Consider the following 21,424-nt stretch of genomic DNA (forward strand, 5'->3'; position numbering starts at 1 on the left):
CCCAGCAAAGTGTTATTAATTCCACTTTACAGATGATAAACCGAGGTTCAGTAATATTTAGTAACTTGCTCAAGGATCTACAGCTAATACGCAGTGAATCCAGGGCTTAAGCCCTGCTCTCTTTGACTTGGATACCCATGGACCATTATGCCTCTAATTGCTAGGGCAGCGTTTGGGAGAAAGGGACCAATATCAAGGTTCACTTATAAGAACAAATGCTTGCTCTTCATAGAGTTTCAAGCTCAGATGCGTATAGGGTCAGATAACATAAATGAGTAAGGTACACCGGGTTAAGAATATTAGGAAGTGAGGGACTAGGGTAAACTGAGAGAAAAATACCATTTCCTGTCTAAAATGGGTGCCCATAACCATCTCCATCCAATTATTAGTATAGCTATCAAAATTTTCAAGAGAAATTGGAAATCTGATTTTCAGGTGAAACTTTCCATTTTGAAAAATAATAGGCACTAACTCATTTTTAACCCCTACAACAAAACAAAGCATATTCTAGGTGCTATTCAATATCCTCTGCTCTGAACTTAACACTCTATGAGGGTGAAACCTCTGTCTTCTTTATTCTCATAGCCCCACTCTTTATACAACAAATGAAGGAATTCTCAAATCAACAACCTGGACAGAGGCGAAGAAGTACCAAGCCCTGGCTCACAAATGCAGAGTACCTTCATCAGAGCTAGGCTGCCTAGAAGAGTGGGACAGACACAAAGCAGTGGATTAACCCATACATATTCCTAGTAAATTTCAATCAGGGCGGGAGGCTTCTCGCATTTTGCCTTTCATTGAGCAATGTTGACATAAGAACTAGGTGAGACCGAGCTATCTCCTACAACCCAGTGGGGTTGTCAGGGTAGGAAAGTTAGGAATGAAAAACCTGAGCTAGCTCTTCTAACCTGGATTCTCTTTTCTGGCACATTGCCTATGCCCCAGTTATCCAATCTGTGAAAGGAGATGAATGGGGCATATAAGTCCAAAACATGGAGGAAAACAATAAGTTATTTGACATTTTTTTTTTACAGAAAAACATGCCTAAGTATTCAATGCATCTTATAAATATGATCCCAAGAAGATTCTGAGTTACCTTTGGAAATCCTTAAATATTTCTGGTTAATAAGTTAGATGAAGCGCTAACAAAGGGATTTCCAGTAAAAACCTGCCTAAGCCTCCATCGGTCCTACTCTGTTTTCAAAGTGAAAAGTATCTCATATTCTTTATGTCTTGATTGTATGTGTATATTTTTAATAATAAGCCAAAACAATATTGAAGCAAAAACTAAATCCTCACAAAAAGATGAGTTTTCAACTCTACAACTAGCCTTCAATATACTCAAGTATAAGGCAGACCTCACTGTCAGGAGCTTTGTTCCAAGACGGCAAAGAAAATCCCTTGTACTCATGTTGTTGCCAACTGCCACTAGCCGGAGTGTGAACCCAGTGGACAGGCTGGACTTCTCCTATATCCCTGTAATCAGGATAGGGAGTACTATTTGGTGCACCCCACTGATTATACCTCAGTTTGCATTATTGGTACATTTGATGTCCTGGCTCTTCTAGGCCCTGGTGTTGGCATGTCTCGTGTTTGAGTCACAACCATCCCTGTGAGTCATGTCTCAAGACACACACTCCTTTTTTAGATCTCAAAGGAGCGTGTCTCTTCTCTAGCTTCCAAGCTGGGATTGTGGCTGAACATTATAACTTTTTTAGCTAAAGAGACAACATTATTCAAGAGCCATCTATCCATCCATCCCAAGCCCTTCCTCATCCTGGAGATGAGCCTTGCTTGCCATCTTTATTAAATAGCAATGCACTCTCCTCTAACACACCAGGGACCACTTGTGATTATATTAAAACTACCAACTCCAGCTTCCAATCATTCCAGAAGCGTCCCCAGAGCACTATATCTTCTTACAGTTTCAAAAATAAGATACAAACCTTTAGGAACAGTGGGAGAACACTCAACAGGCTCTTCTGATGTTCAGCAGGGCTCGTACAAGCCAACTGCTGATATTCCAGAAACTTCCTTTCTAGCACCTCCCAGAGAGCTGTGGGAGACTTGCAGTCCCCTCCACATGGGAAGTCAGGCTGGGCAACATCAGACTGGCCTTCATTTTTGAAATCTGGGTCCTCAGCTCTGTCTTCAGCCTTTGAAACATCTTCTGCCTCCATGCCTTAGCAAAGCAGATCTGAATTCAGAACAAAAAACAAAAATGAAAAGTCCTGTCACAGCAGTTCCTGATGAAGCTGGTTGTGGAACAAGATACTGTACTCACTCAGTACAGTTCCAATTGAAAATGGTTCCTCTAAGAATCTGAAACTGACTAAAATAGGAAGGCTTTTTAAAAAAGAGATTGAGATTTATAGTAATGCATACATATTGACAATCCAACATGTGCCAGCTTTTTTACATAGACTCTCTTACAAAAGAAATGGGTGTTTTGATTTTTTCTATATAGTAAGGAAAACAACTTGGCCAAAGGCATACAGGCAGCTAGATATCCGGTTGAAATGTAAACCTTTAACACGAAAGCCTGTTTTCTTATTACCTGATGCTGCTCCTCCTTTAAGAGGCTGAGTAAATAGAAGAGCCACATGTAAATGTCTTACCAATATTCATAGAAGTATATAATTCTATATCTTCAATTATAACTTTCTTCTACTCCACAAGTCGAAGTATATAGGCTCTTCATCCTCAGCATTATTTAGTTCACACTATTTTTAGAGGAGTTTGTCCTCAAAATGACTTCATAAACCCCACACTAACCTAAAGGTGCTTCTCTACTACTACAAACAAGAGCTATCTGTATAAACCGAAGATCTCAGGTCAGTAGGCGTAAAGACAATAACTTATGCGATAAAAGTAGACAATTATTGATTCGCCATATAGGTAACCTCATGAAGGTACCTTTGTCTATGTCCTTGACTTTTCAATTGCCCTACTTTTCAAGTGAGTCATGACTGACTCAGCATAGAAAAAAAAATTTGCTTGTTGTTGTTATTTAATTGTCAGGAGTGGAAGAAGATACAAGTAGGAACCAGACTGTCCAGGTCCCCTACCAGATGCCACCAACCAAACCACAATGTCACCATGCAGGATTTCATCCTAGAATCTGGTCAGCAACAAACCACCACCAACCTAGGTTAGCAACCAGATAAAAGAACACACAGAGTGGGTCTACCGGTGTTTTGCTCAGGGCATGAGCAGCTGAGGGCCTGCATCACACTTTGTTTTCAGCCCAAACACACACCCCTTGTAGGCTAGAGTGAAAATTAATTAAGGATCCTGTGGCCAGACTAACCACTCCTATTTGAAACTTCTTTACCCTCTACATACAAAACTCCATGTGTTCCTGGATCTTCTTTTATCACACATGCTTATTACTCTCAAACTTCATTTTCAGGCATCGTTTTCCCTTTACAAATGTCATGTAAGTTCAGTGGCAAAAACTAGGAATGAATACAATATCCAAAAGAATATCAAGCTTGCCCATACTCAGATTATCTATAAAAATATAGTTTAATAAAAACACACTGATAATATTGTTGAGGAAAACTTTTTATTTGTACTTTTGCTTTTGTTGGTTGGTTGGGCTGGAGGTTAGCGGGGTTTTGCTTCCTTTTTAGGACTGATCCTCAGGAACAAGTGGTGGGTGCCTCATATTTCTCTGTCCCAGCACAGTCTCTTCCCTGACCTTGGCCAGGCTCTTTTTTGGCTTTGTTAGTTTATTTGTTTATTCCTTGGACCCCTGTTTCCCACTCCCATTCTTTTCTTTCCCAGCCTGCCCATCGCACCTGCTTAATAGTATGGGTCCTCATAAAACATGGTACAGGTGCAAGATTTCTGAATGCATGCGTTTAAAGTTCCCCAAATGACCTTCTGCATCTTTCCTGCAGCTCATTTTTTCACTCAGCATTATGCCTTTGAACCTAACCATTTGACTCTATGTTTGTCAACTTCATTTCCTGTAACTGCTGCCCCATGTTACAAAGTGGACATCATATGCCTATTTATTTGTTCGCTCTGCAGTGATAAAGCACAGATTTCCCATGACTTCCCATACTGCACTCGATCCTGTCTCGGACATTCCATGCAGGTCTTCTCATGGGCTGCACACGACTAGCTCTGAGTATGAACGCCAGAGCAAGAGTACTGAGTCAAAAGTATATATCTACTCAATGCAACTACATACTAGTAGCCAATATGTCTCCAGGACGCTGTCAACAGACCATACCCCCCAACAGAGCACTTGAAGGCTCTTCTATCATCTCATCCACATCCCTGCTTTCTAATATTTGCCAATCTGACTGAAGTAAAGTGATCCCTCATTGCCATTTTAATTTGCATTCCTCTAACCTACTAATAAGTCTGAGCATCTCTATAAGCCTGTTAGACTTTTAGATGTCCTCTCTACAAACTGACTATTCATAACCTCTGTTTATTTTTTCTTGTCTGTCTTTTTCGTATTGTTTTGTAAGAGTTTATATTCTAAAAACCGGTATTTTGTTGGTTTTTAAAATCACAAATATCTTCCCTCAATCTGTTCTGTTTTTCTTATAAATTAGTTAATATATTTATATTTTGTCAAAAAACATAATTTGAATATTTTCCATATTGTTAAAGATTCTCTGCATTTTCATTTGTAATGGCTATGTGGTGGCTGTAGAGCCACATTATTCGTTAATTTAACTAATCCCCTGCACTTAGGCATTGAAGTGATTTCCAATTATTAATTACTATAAACAAAACTGTAATGACAGATTTCTGTCTAAGTCTTTCCATATATTCATGATTAAACAACAGATTATAATACGTTCCTAAATTCCTAAAAGGAAATAGCTGGACCTAAAGGCAGGCAAAATTTTCATGTTCTTGACACATATTTCCAAACAGCCTCTCCCAAAATACCATATCTATGTACAGTCCTCTTTATTGAGAGTGTATGAGAGTTTACATTCCTTAGTTTTCTTTTTTTTTAACTTTGTTGATCTGTATATTTTATTGTAATATGAGGAGTTGAGTGTGTTTCTGTCTGCTGACTAATCTTCTTCAGGACTCCCTGCAGAGGCTTTCTGGAGTCAAACTCTACCTGACTCCATGAGTTCCCTAGAGGAAATCTCAGCTATTTCCCATGGCTTTCATTGCCACTGAGAGCCACATATCGACTAAATGTTAGCTCTTTGAAAAAAGCCTACTGTGCCCAGATCAGGAAAAGGCACAATGTAGATGCTCAATAAAATGTTACTGAATAAATGAATCTCTCTACTCAAATTTCTTTTTCTGTAGCCCAGACCCCTCTTCTAAACAAGTTTTTTTTTTCTCACTCTAAAATTTCTACTTGAATTTCCTTCAGACTCTTAAAGTCACTATGTCCCAATGAAACTATTATTCTCATTACCCACTGAGCCAGCCCCAAGTCAGACATCTCGACTTGCAGGATGGCTACTAGAGACAAACTAAATGTTGTCTCCATCATATAAAAATCATTTCATGGCCAAATCTGTGGTGTTGCCAACTGATTCATTCAACGAGATGTGTCTGAGGCCTTGCCAACACACATATTTTTAGGATAAGCAAGTGAGAAAACAAAGTTAACATCAGATCAGAATGTGAAAATGTGGTTCTGGGGAGCACAGCTGAATATCAGGGAAATACTAGAAATAGCCTCAGATCTCTTCTGAAGTTAAGAAACCTTGTTTACTGAAGTGAGACATTGAATCAAGTTCCCTTGAATAGACTGAGATTTTGGAGAAACAAGAATTTCCATGAAATCCCCTGGAGAAGTTATCTAACTCTAATGTCAGGCCATGTCCCCCTCCTATTTCTCTGCCCATCACCTAGGCCTGCTTTGGTTTTATTTGTAAAAGGAAGAAAACAGGGAATGGCCTGTCAGAACTGTGTGAAGAACAGCAAGAAGAAATCATTATAGTCCACTTCATTGTCAAAAGTACCCTCTGTAAGTGGCAGTACTTTCTTGTCCAGAGCAAACAGGACCAAGCCGGAGGGGAAGATCACTAGGAGTCCAGGGCAAGGTTGGGATTAGGGTGAGACAAATGAGGCACTCACCTTGGGCACAGATTTAAAGAGGGGAGGGTTCCAAAAATCTCAGTAGCCAAGTTAAATAACATTTTTATGCAATATTTTTGAAAATAAAAATTAACACCAAAAAAATTACATGATGAAGAAATATCAAAATTTTAAATGCCACCTCCAGGCCTGGACTTCTGCAGATTCTACTCTAATACCCAGTGCAGTAGCCACGAACAAAGCCTCAGAAGCCAGGCTACTCCGGTTCAACTCTAATGCGATCAGATCATTTGACCAAGGGACTAAACGCATGCCTGTCTCAGTGTCTTCATTTGTAAATTGAACAATAACAGGACCCTCACAGGGTGCTGTGCAGATTGAGTGAATGCTCAACACATGTCATTGCTAGGATTGGGAGATGGGCATTTATTGGTTCCTCCTTGATGCAAGCATTTGCATATGCCACTTCACTTAATCTTCCTACCACCCAGCAATATCAAAGCTAATGGCCTTCATCTCAGATGGTACTGAGATTTGAAGCAGAGAAACAACCTACACGGCATCCTATTGCCAGTCAGCAGCTGAAGCAAAGTCCACTTCATTGTGTCAATAGTTTTGGTTTTGATGCCCCAGAGCATCGCCTGCAATGCACAACAGAGGCTGAGCTCACCTGGGGCCCAGGGTGGAGAGAGGGGCTTCAGACCTGCTTGGCCAGGTAACACAGGCTGAAGGAAGGCTTACCACCCCAGAATGTTTTATTGGAGAGGAGGGTGGAGGAGAAGGTACCCTTGGCAGAACCAAGAACTAGAGGCTATGGTGAGGTCTCAGGGCCTCCAAAACAAACAAACAAACAAACAATACCTTTCTCTCTGCCAGCAAGCTGTTTCCCAGTTTGGGCCAGGCTTGAGGCATGCGACACACAATCCAGGCAGACTACAAGCCCTGCTTTCCTGCTGCCTCCATGAGGGAGAGAGAGGCAGCTGTGTAAGAACCTGCTCACTCATGCAGCCTCCAGGCAGAGGGGAGCCACAAGACAAAGTCCAGTTCTCACTTGTATCATCAGAGCTCTGCTTCATAATGTTTCAGAAGCAGAGCACCCTGTGCATCCTGCTCAAAGCTGCCACTCTGGAGGGTGATATCTGGAGCCCAAAGAAATGACTGTGTTGCTGAAATTTGGGCTGCTGCACCAACATTCCAATTGATTGTTTCATCTCTGACTTTCTATTGAGCTGGGATCTGGTGACAGAGTTTCTATAATGAAAGTCAAGATGAAAGTCTCCTTCTCCTTTCTTGTCAGCATGTATGGTTGTTCCCTTTTCTGGATAATACCTCCCAGGTACAGATGCAGACCTGTTTGCCATCTACATCATGGGCAGTGGCCCCCAGGCACTAGGGCTGGAGAAGCCTTTTTACTAGATGATACAGAACAGAACGGCAACTTCCTCTGTTTCTCTTTCCATTCAAAAGCCAGTTCCTCACTGCCTGTCAGCAGATCCAAACTCTATTGCTCTTGTGTCAGCAGGGACTCTGCCTTGACCTGGAGCACTCAGGGAAAAAAAAAGCAAAAATAAAAATAAAAATAAAGTATTCTTGTTCCAAAAACATGTGCAGAGTGGATTAGGCCTTTCTTCCCGCTTCTCCACCATTTCCCATTAACGAGAGAGCTTGCAAGTTCAAAACAAACTAAAAAGGAAGAGTAGGGGGACAAGACAGAAATTGTAGCAACATGGAAGCTTTGTTCACATCTCATGCCACAGCCCACTATAGTTAATCAGAAGTACTGAGGGGACAACGGCATTCTCATTAGGGAAATACAGATTAAATCCACACTGAGATACCAGGATTCTCCTAATAGAACGTCTTTAATGACAAACAAAACTCAGGAAGTGTTGGCAAGGATACATTGCAGCCACAACCCTGACCCTTGCTGGTGGAAATGCAAATGTTACAGCCACTCCAGAAGACAGTTGGGCAGTTTCTGAAAAAGTTAAACATATATCCAACAATTCTGCTTCTGCGTATTTACTCCAGAGAAATGAAAACTTATGTTTCTACAAAAAACGTATACACGAATGCTTATAGTAGGTCTATTCATAGCTGCCAAAACCTGAAAACAACCTAAATGTCCCTCAAGGGGTAAATGGGATGCTTCTCTGTTAAAAGAACTACTGACTCACACAGCAACCTGTATGAACATCAATGGCTTCAGGACAAGCGACTGTTTATATGATATTCTGAAAACGGCAAGATTACAGGGACAGAAAATAAATTAGTAGTTGCCAGGGATTAGGGGTAAAAGGTTGGCTACAAAATAATGGAAGGGAACTTTTAGGGGATAAAAATGTTCTCCATCTTGACTGTGGTGGTTGTCACACAACTGTCTACATTTGTCGAAAGGGCAAAATATTTTTGCATATAAATTATAGCTCAAAAACCTGACATAATTTTTTTTTTAAAAAAAGCATTCTGAGGTTGAAAGAGTACCAGAAAAGTCAGAGGCAGATGTTTTAGGCTCGTCGCCTGTTTTTAACAGGGATACAACTACACAGTGAATTGCAGTAATACCTCCACTAACTGAAAGGTCATTTTATCATGGCTCTCCTTTCTTATCTCTGTATGATTTCACTTTATCTTCATAAGGACACTTCACAAGGGAGAAAACAATAGTAGTATTTTCCAGGTGTTGAAAGCAAGGTTCAGAGAGGTTCAATAGCTTCCAAGGTAGCCACATTGAAGGTTCTATGTGTCTGACTCCAAAATTCACAAGCTCCTCCTTAACTATAACCCCTGTTTCCTGTGAATTTCACATGTCTGGTACAAAATCAAAGCTCTTATAAACATAAACTACACACAGATAGGGACTCACTTGGTGACCCCCCCGTTTCCATCTCTGTGTTGGTCAAGTGTGAGGATTGCTCCCCAATTTCTGGTTTACATTTCCATCCAGTTAAGAAAATAATACTTATAAATAATCATTCTATCAAATTGGCTGAACTAATAGACAAGGTGGGTCAATTATAAAAAGTAAAAAGATACCCAAAATAATTGAAAGCAGATCAACAGATTATTTACAATAGCAAAAAGGTGGAAACAATCCAAATTGTTTCATCAACAAATAAATGAATAAACAAAACAAAAGGATGGAATATTATTCAGCCTTAAAAAGAAAGGGAACCCTGACACATGCTACAACACAGATAAACCTTAAGGACACTGTGCTAAGTGAAGTAAACCAGTCAGAAAAGGACAAATACTGTATTATTGCATTTAAATGTATTACTTAAAGTAGTGGAATTCATCTAGGCAGAAGTTGAATTGTGGTTACCAGGAGCTGGAGGGAGGGAAGAATACGGAATTAATGTTTAATGAGGGAAGATTTCCAGTTTTGCCTCTCCAGTTTTGGAGATGGATGGCAGTATAAATGCACATAATGCCACTGAACTTCACACTTAAAAGTGGCTAAAATGGTAAATTTTGTTATGTATATTTTACCACAAATACATACATACATACATACCTACATACATACATATATACATACATACATAGAAGATAGATAAATGTTAAAAGAAGAGGGTGTAATTCCTCCAGTTTGATGACTATAATAAAATAATAACAATAATAGTATCTAACGAATTTGTACTATACACTGGGTCCTGCACCAAGTGCTTCACTTATTTAATTATCCTTGAGCTCCTGGCATGAGGCTACAAGGACTGTTCTGACCTCTCTTAGAGATGAGGAAACAGAGTTATCATTGAGTTTCAGCAGCATTCCCCGCAGGACACACCTGGTATCTTCAAAAAGGGGACAGGAATCCCCTCTGACCCAAGACTTTGGTCAATGTTTGCTACACACACAGTTTTGTTGGAAGGACAAGGATGAATCAATTATGGAGGTTCTGTGTCCACACTTGGGTTAACTCTGGAAAGAGAGTACAGACATAGGACATAAGGGGAGAGGCAAATGAGAGCAATGAAATCAGAGGAAATAAGAGATATAAGTGGCTTGGACAACATAGGCCCAGAAAGCTCAGACACGTAGCTCTAGGGCAAGGACCAGGACTTGGCCAGAAAGCTCCTTGGGCTGCCCTTCCAGTTATTCAGTGTCCCCACCTCCTACATCCACCAGGGGTTAAGAGTGCCTGCAGGTAAAGAACGGCCAAGCCCAGGTCTCTACATCCTGCTTCAAATGGCTCAAGAGAGATGGCTCAGGTTGTTTCCAGAAGTTTAGGAATTCCCCTGAGGACTGAAATGGGGACTACAGTTGTCAGGAACCAGGCAGGTTGAGCAATATCTTTCGTGGCCCTCAACACTTCCTTTTTATGATTCTAGTCCATGCACTCCTGGCCAGCACACACCTCTGTGGTTTTTGCAAAAGCAACAGAATATAGGAACTCAAAGTATCCTGCGGAAGAGGCCCAGTTTTGTATCTCAGTATGTGTACTGACTTCCACATTGCCAAAAGTGTCCAGGGAACAATTCCTCTAGACAGACCCTTAAAGCTTAGCTGCAACTGACCTATCACTTCAAAACAAAAATGTGGACTGGTGACAGCACAGATAACAAAAAGGCTAGCCCCCATAACCTGGAGCCTTTCCAATGTGGGAGTTAATCCATGGCTCAGTCTCCAATGGAATGTAAGGAGATGATGCTTAATGGCCATAACTGAATGAGTGTCTACTAACAGAGCTATCTATCTATGTTCCCTAACCTTAGAAAACTTGTAAGGTAGGCATTATTATTCTCATTATACAGATGGGAAAGCAAGACTCAGAGAAAGTGAGATTCAGAGAAAATAGTTTATCTGGAATCAAACAGTTAATATGCACCAGAATCAAGGTCGAACTCAGACTTTTCTGACTCTACAGCTCCCCACCCTTGAATAAACCCCATAAAATAGCTTGAAACACTTACAGCCAGCAGCAGTGCAGGGGGCCCTGGCTGGACTTACAAAATCGTTGCTGACTCCTGACCATAGGAAGTTTAGAGGCAGCCCTGCTGTCTGGCCCCAGTTCACACTACAAACAAGGAGGCATAGGACAGGACCCTGTCATCTCGCCATTCCCTCAGGGAAGAGCTGATCCCTGGGTGCTACCAGGCCAAGGGTTTGCTAAGCCCTGGCACAAGGTAAACAGTAGCTGGCTAGTCGCTCCCTGGGCTGACACCAGCTGCACACCAGTGTTAGTCACCTTCCAGGCTAAGCCACCAGAGCTATAGCTTTACTCAGCTTTCTTCAAGTGGTGAGTCTTTTTACTTATTAAATGTGTAAGCAGCAGAATTGCCCCTGATTCACACCCTGGACTTGAAAGCCCACAGTCAGGGGAGCAGGGGGACCAACGAGTAAGCAGAAGTGGAGTAGGTGTTGGGTAGAGATGTGCCTGGCTGTGGGGCACAGAGGAAGCTTGTGGCCCCGCCTGGGAAGGGATGTGGTAGTCTCAGTATGTGTACTGACTTCCACATTGCCAAAAATGTGGGATGGCTTCTCAATAAAGATGGTGCCCATAATGGGCACTGAAGGAAGAGAAGGAGATGATCTTAAAGTCAAGAGGAGAGAGACTCTAGGCAGCATGGGTGTTCAGGGATGTGGGTGGAGTTCAAAGACAAGAAAGCACTAGAAGCACGGTATACTTAGTGAAAGGATCATGGATGGTAGTACCAGACATGAACCTGTTTCATGCAGTGGTCCTGGGAGTCACTGGGGGGCTCTCGATGGGGAGCAACAGTGCCCCCCTGCTAGATACTGGGCCTTCCCAGTGGGTCCAACCCTTGCCCCAGGTGCTTATAGCCTGCGGGGAGAGGGGTAGGAAAAGGGTTGCTGTAATACAGTGCCCACCGGAGCAAGAATCCAGCACTAAGCGGACAAATGGAAGGAGCTGGTTATTGTGGGTGAGATGCGGGTGGTGGTGAGAATGGGAATGGTAAGAGGGGCTTCACAGAAGCAGGGTTTTTGGAGAGGGAACCTGCAGGGAGGATATGAAATAAGCACCTGAACAGATTAGAGAGGAGTGTTCCCAGTAGAAGGACACGCAAGAGGTAAGAGAGGTGAGGTGGGTATGCATGTGGTTTTGTGCCACTGTGAGGGACGTGAGTGCAAGTAGGAAGAAGAGCCTGGGCAGAGGCTAGGTCACAAAGTTCTCCAGACGTTGAGCCGCTTGCACCCCATTCCTCACCCTCTCATCCCAGGAAGATTAAAACCATCGGGAACTTTGCATCAGCCCTTATACTTCTCAGTCTACTTGTTAAGGTGCAAGAAATAAAAAGATTTTCAGCATTGCTTAGTTGACACAATCATCCTGGTTAGCTTATTAAATTTCAGTATGATTTAGTCAGAAAATGTGCACAAAAATCACAAAACTATCAAATGCATCTGGAACTATGCATTCCTGGCTTGCAGGGAATTAAACACCCCTTAATTCTCATGGAATTAATTATTATATTTAAAAATTAATTTAAAAATTTATTCTTGATTCTCGTGGATAAAATAAAAAAGAAAAAGAAAACACCAGAGCAAAGGCACAAACCACCTACATCACACATAGAGTTAATAGTTTTCTTGGAAAAGGAACCCTGATACACTGCTGGTGGAACTGCAAATTGGTACAGCCACTATGGAAAAGAGTATGGAGGTTCCTCAAAAAAAAACTAAGAATTGATCTACCATATGATCCAGCAATCCCCCAAAGACTTGAAAACCCATATCTGAAAAGATATTTCCACACCGATGTTCATAGTAGCACTATTCACAGTGGCCAGGACACGGAAGCAATCAAAGTGTCCTACAATAGATGATTGGCTAAAGAAGCTGTGGTACATATATACAATGGAATATTACTCAGCCATTAAAAAGAGATGAAATCCTGCCATTTGCAATAACATTGGGGGACTTTGAGATAATCATGCTAAGCGAAATAAGCCAGACAGAAAAAGCTGAAAATCGCATGGTATCACTTATATATGGGATGTAAACCTAAAAGCAACAAATTAACAGGACAAACAGACTCAGGGACATGGATAATGGACTAGTGGTTACCTGAGGGTAGGGGATGGAGGAGGAAGGGGTAGGTAGATGGGGTAAAGGAGGTCAAATATAGGAGGTTTGGGGGAGGGTGATGTGGGTAAAGGGGATCAAATATATGGTAGCTAAAGGAAACTGGACTTTAGGTGGTAATCACACAATAGAATATACAGTTGTCAAATTATAATGTACACCTGAAAATTACATAGTTGTATTAACCAATGTTACCCCAATAAACTTTTTAATACATAAATAAATAAATAAATAAATAAATAAATAAATAAATAAATAAGTAAGTAAGTAAGTAAGTAAGTAAGTAAGTAAGTAAGTTTTCCCGGGCTCCTTGTCCTAGACTATGCTAGGCAGAACTAGATCCAGAAAACTGCTTTTAGGTTAATGTAAAAAGAGACACTTTCAGGTGCAACTTTGCACATGATGCTTTTTCATTGAAGTGCCGAGAAAGGAAACGCAGTGCTGGCAATGGCGAGACAGGGTCATTTTCCCCTTGTCTGAGTCTCTTTGTCTCTCCCTGACTCAGTTCCTACCTGTAACATGAGGTTTTTTAAGGATCTGTCCATCAATGAAGGTCAACTTTTCAAATGAGCTTCATATTCAGAGCCTTCAAATTTCTCCTCTGAGACCTGGACATTTGTTTAACCAGAATGAGTCTCCTACATGCTGGCAAACCTCTCAATATGTCATGAATATTTTTAACCCAGACCTTAATTCTTCTACATGTCCAGAAGATGGAAATATGGTGCCTAAAGATACTCAAAAGGAGTGAAGGAACCTTAGAATGCTACACAGTGAGCAAGACAGGTTCTCAGGGTGACTGCCCTCTATGGGGCACCTACTAGTAGCCTAAGGTAGGCCAGCACCATCCCCCACTGCTTCTTCATCTCTCTGCCAGCCTTCCCACAGCAGGCTTCTCTGCTTCCAGTCTTCACTGCCTCCCACCCCACTCTACATTGTCAGACTTGGCAGCACAGCTCCACTATGTCACCCCCTTGGTCAAGTGTCTTCAACAGCTCCCATGTTCTCTAAGAGCATTCCCAAGCTCTTGGCCCTTGATAATGTGGTCCCACCCTCTCTCCTGCTCAATTTCCCACTATACTCCAGTAGGGTCTAGCTGAATGAACTGTTCACTCAGTCTCTGACCCTTTGCCTTTATTCAGGTGACTTTTCTGCCTAAGATGCCTCTCCTTTGATTGCACATGTCCAAAACCTGCTGCCTTCCAAACACAGCTCCTGGCTGCCTGCTAGGCACAGGGTTTCATGATGCTCCAACCAAAAATAACCCTCCTTTCTCAAACTTCCAAACTCCTGTCATCACGGGGCTATCGGGTGATTAGAAAGCAGCCACTACCAGCAAGTGACAGCACTTTGCAGTTTTCAATGTTGCATTCACACAAGATTTCAATTGGTAATTACACCAGAGTGTGCAGGGTTATGATCATCTAACCCCCACCCTGCCCCAATAGGAGTGAAAGTCACTTGCCTGTGGAGTCAGGCAGAGTAAAAGTAAGAATTTTGTAATTCCCAAATTTATCATTTTCCCCCAGTAACTACTGCCTATAAGTGCAGCACTCATCACTTTCTTCCTTATGTTATCATTATTCAGGTATATGCTTTATCTTTCTCATTCCTGTATTTCCTCATTTCTAAGTTTCGATCAATTATAAAATGCTACAGCTATTTAACAAATTTTCATTCTAGAGGGTATCACCACATTAAACACACATGTCAAAAATAAGACTGTTCTGACACATTAAATTGGGTGATGAAAAAGTAAATGTGTCATTTACATAATGAAATGTTTCCTGGAGACAGGTGCGTGAAAGTAAAAACTAAAATAAACTAAGATTCTGGGTGCTTTGAGATTTCAAGGTATTGCCCCTGGTTTGATTGGGTTTTTTTTTCTTCTTTTGAATATCTGGACATTTGCTCATCCTGATTCTTCTGACTCTTTTCTCACACTTGCACTCAGAAACTGGCCCTGGACCTGCGCAGTTACTACTGCATGCGCTGAATGCAGTGCACGCTGGTGGGAGCCTCTAGCACCTGTGGTGGAGCTGGGTAAGCTGTTGCTCACTGCTCCCCATCTCGTGCAGCATCATCTTCATTGCTACCCTCCTCCTGCTCCTGAAGGACCTGTGCTCTCAAGGCAGAAACACAAGATAAAGAACTGCAGAGCTGTTCAGCCCTACCTTCATTACACACATCTCCCTGCCCACTACCTTCTGCAGAAGAGGCCACTCTCTTGATCTGGTCCACACTCGGAGACCCAGGGGAAAGCCTTGTGAGCTTGCCATAACCTGTTTCAATGCTACTAACTCCCAATTTGCTTTGACTAACTTCTTCAAATAACACAATTTCTTCAGGTGTACATATTTTTATTCATTTTTGACTGTATCTCATATTTCGTGCATATGCTTTAAAAAGCTGATATTGGAGTGCTATTTGGACAATTTTATTATTATATCAAAAACATAAAAATAAAGTATTCCCTTCTCTTTTTTTTGCATACCACTTTTCATATCCAAGCATATTTTACTTGTAAGTAATATGTAGATAATTAATTGCATTAATCACTCATCATCATATCATAAACATATTGTTTGTAACTTTTTTCTTAAATTATCAGATTTGATGACTGTGAAACATCCTCTTGATCAATCTCCCATAATTGACTCACTCACTCCCTAATAACTGGATGCTGAGGGTGTCTCCATTGCTACTACAGGCAATGCTGGAGGAAGGGACAAACAAATTATTTAACTTCCTATGAATCATCTGTGAAGAATTCTCCAAAGAAGGATTAAGTATTGAGCCCAAAGGGAAGAACAGTTTTCACACTTGTGCCAAATGTTGACTATTGCTTTCCAGAAGTATTTCCTCAACTCTTCAGTGGTAGTGTTGCCAAGTGCAAAGTGCACGGCCTTTAACACCAGATGCAACTAGGTTCAAACCCCAGCTCAGTTACTTACTGCCTGAGGAAAGAAAGGCTTACCTCTCTGAGCCTCTATTTTCTCATCTGTAAAATGGGAGTAATGAAACTGATTTTACTGTGGGGATTAAATGAGATTGCAAATACTGTAACTGTGCAAATCTTCACTTCTTTAAAATGACTTTTCTCTTCTTTTTCTCTTTGATTCAAACTGGCCTTGGGCTCACTTGCTTCTTTTTTCCTTATCCTTCTGCCTACTGCATGACCATTCCCTTAATCATTAAACCCATAGATCAGCATCAAACAAAGCCTCAGATGTGCTGACCACAGAAACAGAATTTCGGTCAAACTAAAGATAGTATCTTGCAGCTCCAAACTCATGAAGGCAGAAGGACCCCACTGGCAACCTCTTGAAACCAGACAGAACTACACCATGACTGACATCAGGACCTGATGCAATGATCAGCTGCCTCCTACCCTAGCCCTAACCAATTAGTAGAGCCCATGACCCCAAATCCTTTAGCTATAAGTTTCCCCTATATAACCTATCCCTTAGAGGCCATCGGAGAGCCAGATCTTCGAACGCTACCTCACCTGTGTCTCCAGGATTGGCACCATTTCTTTAAATAAACCTCTACTTTCTTTGCTGCAAACTCCTGTTCGTGACTCTTTTGGCTTTGATGTGTGTAGGCAAAACAAGTTTGATAACAATAGAAGTGCCCTACCCAGTACCTGGTTTATTGTAGGAACTAAATCCATTCTTCTTACCTCTATATTTTCTTTCTCCTTGAAATTATTTGAGACAAGAGGCTTTCACTTCCCTAATTTCCCATCTTTCTTGAACTGTGATCCCCACAAAAGCCTCTGGCCATGAAACAAGACCTAGCTTACTCTGAAGAATGACATCCAACCAAAATAAATGAAAGCTGCATGTCTAATATGAAATTTTCCAGTAGCCACATTTAATAAGTAAAATTAAATAGGCTAAATTAATCAAATCTACTTATTTAAATATATTTTAAAATATATTTTATTTAACTCAATACATCTAAAATATTATATTTTCAATATGAAATCAGTATTTTTCAAGTATTGATAAGATATTTTATATTTTTTTATTGTTTATTTGTAATACCTTTAAAATTCAATGCACACTTTACACTTACAGCACATCTCAATTCAGACTAATCACATTTCAGGTTGGGCTACAGGCTACTGTATTGGGTAGCCCAGGTCTAGACTTTAAGAATTAGGCTTTTAACAGATGTGTAGATGCTTCAAATGGGACTATCAGCCAAGGATTTTGGAATGTTGCCCTTAGGATGTAATTTCAGATGCAAAATGCAGGTGCATTTTTATGGTTTGCATCACTTGGAGAAATATAATAAATGCAAGGCCCCAGTTGTAAACAAAATGGCTAACAGCTCTATGGCACGGCTCAAAGAACTCTTGAGAAGCTCATCTTCCCCTTCCCCTTCTGTACAAGATATCTCCCCTCTCTCCCTTAGGTGGTCAAGCTGTCTTGCTTTTCTGCCATTAAGGTCCCTTAGGGGCACAGGGAGCCAATATTTCATTTCTCCACTTAATGTCTAGTAGGCATCTCCACCTTTATATGTTCAACCCTATATTCTGGAATAACCATCACCTTGCAAATATACTACTTCTGCCCTTGACCCAGCTCAGTATATGACAACTCCATTCTCCCTGTAGCTCCAACAGCCTCTTAACTCATAGTCTTGCTTCTTCCTTTGCTCTCCATAGAAAAGCTAAAATGATTCTTTTTAAAAATGAAAACATACATCAGCAATAGTAAAAAGTAAATATTTAATGACACTTGAAATGATATAAAAAATAAACTACTTAGGAATAAATTTAGGCACAATATACACTATTTTTATGAAGAAAACTATAAAATTTTATTTAAATACTTTAAAGAAGACTTAAATAAATGAGGAGACAAACCACATTCATGAACTGAAGGAGTCATTTTCACAAAAATATAACCTCTCTACAAAATACATTTCCAATAAAATCTGAACATAGCTTTTTTGTGAAGCCTGAAAAGCTGATTCTAAAATTTATATGAAAGAAGAAAGTAAAGAATGTCCAGCCATAATGAAAGAAGGAAAAAAAGAGGAGACTTTCCCAGGTATCAGAATTTATTATAAGCCTACAGTTACCAATATTATATAGTATTGGCAAAAGGATAAACAAATTGACAGAATAAACAGACCCGCATATATTAACAATTTGACTTACAACAGAATCACTGTAGATCAATGGATAAAAAATGACCTTTTTAATAAACAGAGCTAAGACTCTTGGTTATTTACATGGGAAAAACAAAATAAAATAGAATCCTCCCCCTATCTCACACCATATGGAAAAATCATTTCTAGGTGAGACTGAAAAATGTGAAAATCAAAATTATTTAAAATTTTTAAAAATCATGTAAGACAGCGGTCCCCAAACTTTTTGTCACCAGGGACTGGTGCTCTTATAAGAATCTGATGCCTGATGATCTGAGGTGGAGCTGAGGCAGTGATGCTAACACTGAGGAGCAGCTGCAAATACACATGAAGATTTTCTGGCTCCCCCGCTGCTCACCTCCTACTGTGCAGCCCAGTTCATAACAGGCCACGGACTGGTACTGGGCCATGGCCCAGGAGTTGGGGACCCTTGATAGAGAATAATTTTATAACTTCACTGTGAAGAATTTCTTAAAACATATAACAAGTATAAACTGTAAAAGAACATATGGATAAATTAAGCTTATTTAGAATTAAGACATTTGGTCATTAATAATAATCACAAAGAATGTAAGGAGACAACGCACAAACAAGAGAAAAATGTTTACAACATACACAAATGACAAAGGATTAATATCTGAATATGTACTGAATTACAATAGGACAAAAGACAGATGGCCCCATAGAGAAATGTACAAAAGATCTGAACAGGAAAAGGAATACAGAATAACCAATAAACATATGAAAAGATGCCCAACCTTAGTAACTGAGGAATGCAATTTAAAACATTGTTTGATTTTCATTTTCACCGGATTGGCAAAAATTAAAACTTTGACAACATCAAATGTTGGTGAAATGTGGAGCAATGGAAACTTTACACATTGCCGATGGGTGGGGAAAATGATACAATCACGCTGGTTTTATCCATACATACCCTATGACCCATTAATTCCATTTCTAGGGTATATGCTCTAGGGAATTCTTGCATGCATACCCCAGGATACATATACAGAGAGTCCTAGCAGTGCACCCAAGTGCTAGAGCCCCTAGCAGCTTATAATAAAAAAAAAAAAAAGAAATATTCCAAGTGCTCATTTGCAGTAGAGAAGTACATTGAGATATATTCCTATATAGCAGAATATTATACAGCAGTAAACATGCATGAATTAGAGGCACATGCAACAATACAAAGGAATTTCAAAACTAATTTTGAGCAAATTAAGCAAGTCTTAAAAGAATATTTAATTCCTATTTACAAACTTCAAAAACATGCAAAATTAACACATATGTAGCAATTTAAATAAAAGAGTTAAAACTATAAAGATAGTCAAGGAAACAGTAAGCCATAAATTCAGGACAATAGTTTTCTCTGGTAAGAGTGGGAGAAGGACAAGCACATGGAGGACTTCAAAGATGCTGATGATCTCTAAAACAACACTAAGGTAACAGCACACATGTTTATTCCTTATACTCTACACACTTTTTCTAAATTTTCTTTGCTATCTAGTCAGTATTTAAAAGCCTCCTGAGCCAGAGAAAGAACAGCCCAAGTCCTCACAGTGGATAGGAAAGCCCTCCTTGACTTGACCCCACCCATCCCTCTCTAGCTAGTCACTTGCACACCTACACCTCTCACTGCTACACTGGCCTCCACCAGGGCTCCACCTCTGCACCTTGGCCTTCTCCACACCCCTGCCAAGATCACTTCTCAGAAACCCACAGGGCCTGGGCCTTCCCTTCTTTCATGTCTCCATGCAGAAAGCAAGTACATTCTCAGCCTTCCGGCCCTCATATCCCACCTCCAGTTCCCCATCCCACTTCAGCCCATGGCACCAAGCACCACTGACCCCTGTTCTCTGATCATGTCACCTTTAACAGTGCCTAAAAGTAGCTTTCAATATATGCTTGTAGAATAATTAAATGTATGACTATACAGAATATCATATTAAAATCGAAATGTTCCATGAAAAAGGTAATACATGAAATCCTTGCTTACCAGATCAGCTCCTCATCACTTTAGAGAAGGTGGGACAGAGAACCGATTCAGCATTCTCTAAGGTGGGATTTCAGGAGGAGAGTAGGAGAGCGAATTCTCAATTAATCAGATGGTCCTGCTTATTCAGAAAAAATTTCTAAAGTTTAATGTGGTAATTCAGATGAACAAAGAGAGCCCCCAAAAGGCACCTACTTACCAGACCCCCAGGAGTGACCACAGGGCCACGACAGAGTCAGCTCTCTTGGTGATCAGTCTGAAGTGGCCCCCACTGCTTGCCACTTTTCAGAGTCCTATGCGGGGGCTGGGCAGGGGAGCCTCACAGCCAGCCCCCTCTCTTTGTTTCTGAACAATTGGCACAGACAGGCCCAGTCCAGCTTCCCTAGTTATGGCAAGTCACCATCTTTAAGGAGAACTGTGAGAAAGGGCTTGACCTGAAGCAGGAGGTTGAGCAGTGGTGCTGAGGCCTGGCCTGGCTCGGCAAACCCCAGCAACAGCATCAGAGTGGCCTTGACCACGTGCACCGCCCACCCTGCACATACTTCCTGCTCATCAACTTACCTCCTCTCCCACATCCACAAACCCAGGTCAGGCACTGATGGTCACATGTGCTCCCCTGCTTAGTTTTCCAGGAGGCAGCCAGAAGGTTCCTTCCTAACAGACAGGACCCTAATGCCCACGTCTGTGCTGAGCTGGTGTGTCCAAGAACAAGGTAACCTACCCAGAGGTATGTCGGTCAGGGCCTGCAGACATCAGGTGGCATAGGCACCCCCATACACAGCCACAGCCCCTCAAGATTGGGGGAAGAAGACCAGCCTACCATCATCAGCCTTCAACGGCGTTTCGCTATGAATCACTCGAGCTGGGTCTCTGCTCATTTCCTGGAGAAAGCAGAAGTGGAGAGTCCGCAGATGCCTGCTTCTGCCCACTCCCCAGCCGTCAACAGAGCTGCCTGAGTTCCAGTGGGTAACTCGGGATCTGCAGTAAGGCCCCTTAGGGCAGTAGCTGGGTGGTTAGTCAGTGCTGGGAGTCAATGCTAAAGACAAAGAGGAAAGGCTTATGAATAGTGGACATAGACTTCAGCTATCAGACTGGACTTCTCTTTTCTCTTTTTCTATGTCCTACCTAGCTTCTCTAAGCCTCCAGTAAAACGAGGATAATGGTGAGACAATTAACATCTTT

General features: G+C 41.1%; 1 protein-coding gene across 14 annotated transcripts in view; it reads right to left on the reverse strand.

Annotated features, from left to right (window-relative positions):
• Positions 1-21,144, reverse strand: part of WDFY4 (WDFY family member 4) — a 271,485-nt gene extending 250,341 nt beyond the window's left edge. For 5 of the 14 annotated variants that reach the window (XM_036223477.1, XM_036223475.1, XM_036223478.1 and 2 more), the window contains exons 1-2: positions 20,804-21,099; positions 1,947-2,197 (exon numbers count right to left, since the gene is read on the reverse strand). In XM_036223477.1, coding sequence (XP_036079370.1) covers positions 1,947-2,180 — 234 coding nt within the window. In that variant the 5' untranslated portion in view covers positions 2,181-2,197; positions 20,804-21,099. The other 9 variants (XM_036223479.1, XM_036223480.1, XM_036223482.1 and 6 more) reach the window with 7 other exon arrangements.
• Positions 21,145-21,424: the final 280 nt, after the last annotated feature.

This window comes from Rousettus aegyptiacus, unplaced genomic scaffold, assembly GCF_014176215.1.
Source record: "Rousettus aegyptiacus isolate mRouAeg1 unplaced genomic scaffold, mRouAeg1.p scaffold_m13_p_6, whole genome shotgun sequence".
NCBI lineage: Eukaryota > Metazoa > Chordata > Mammalia > Chiroptera > Pteropodidae > Rousettus > Rousettus aegyptiacus.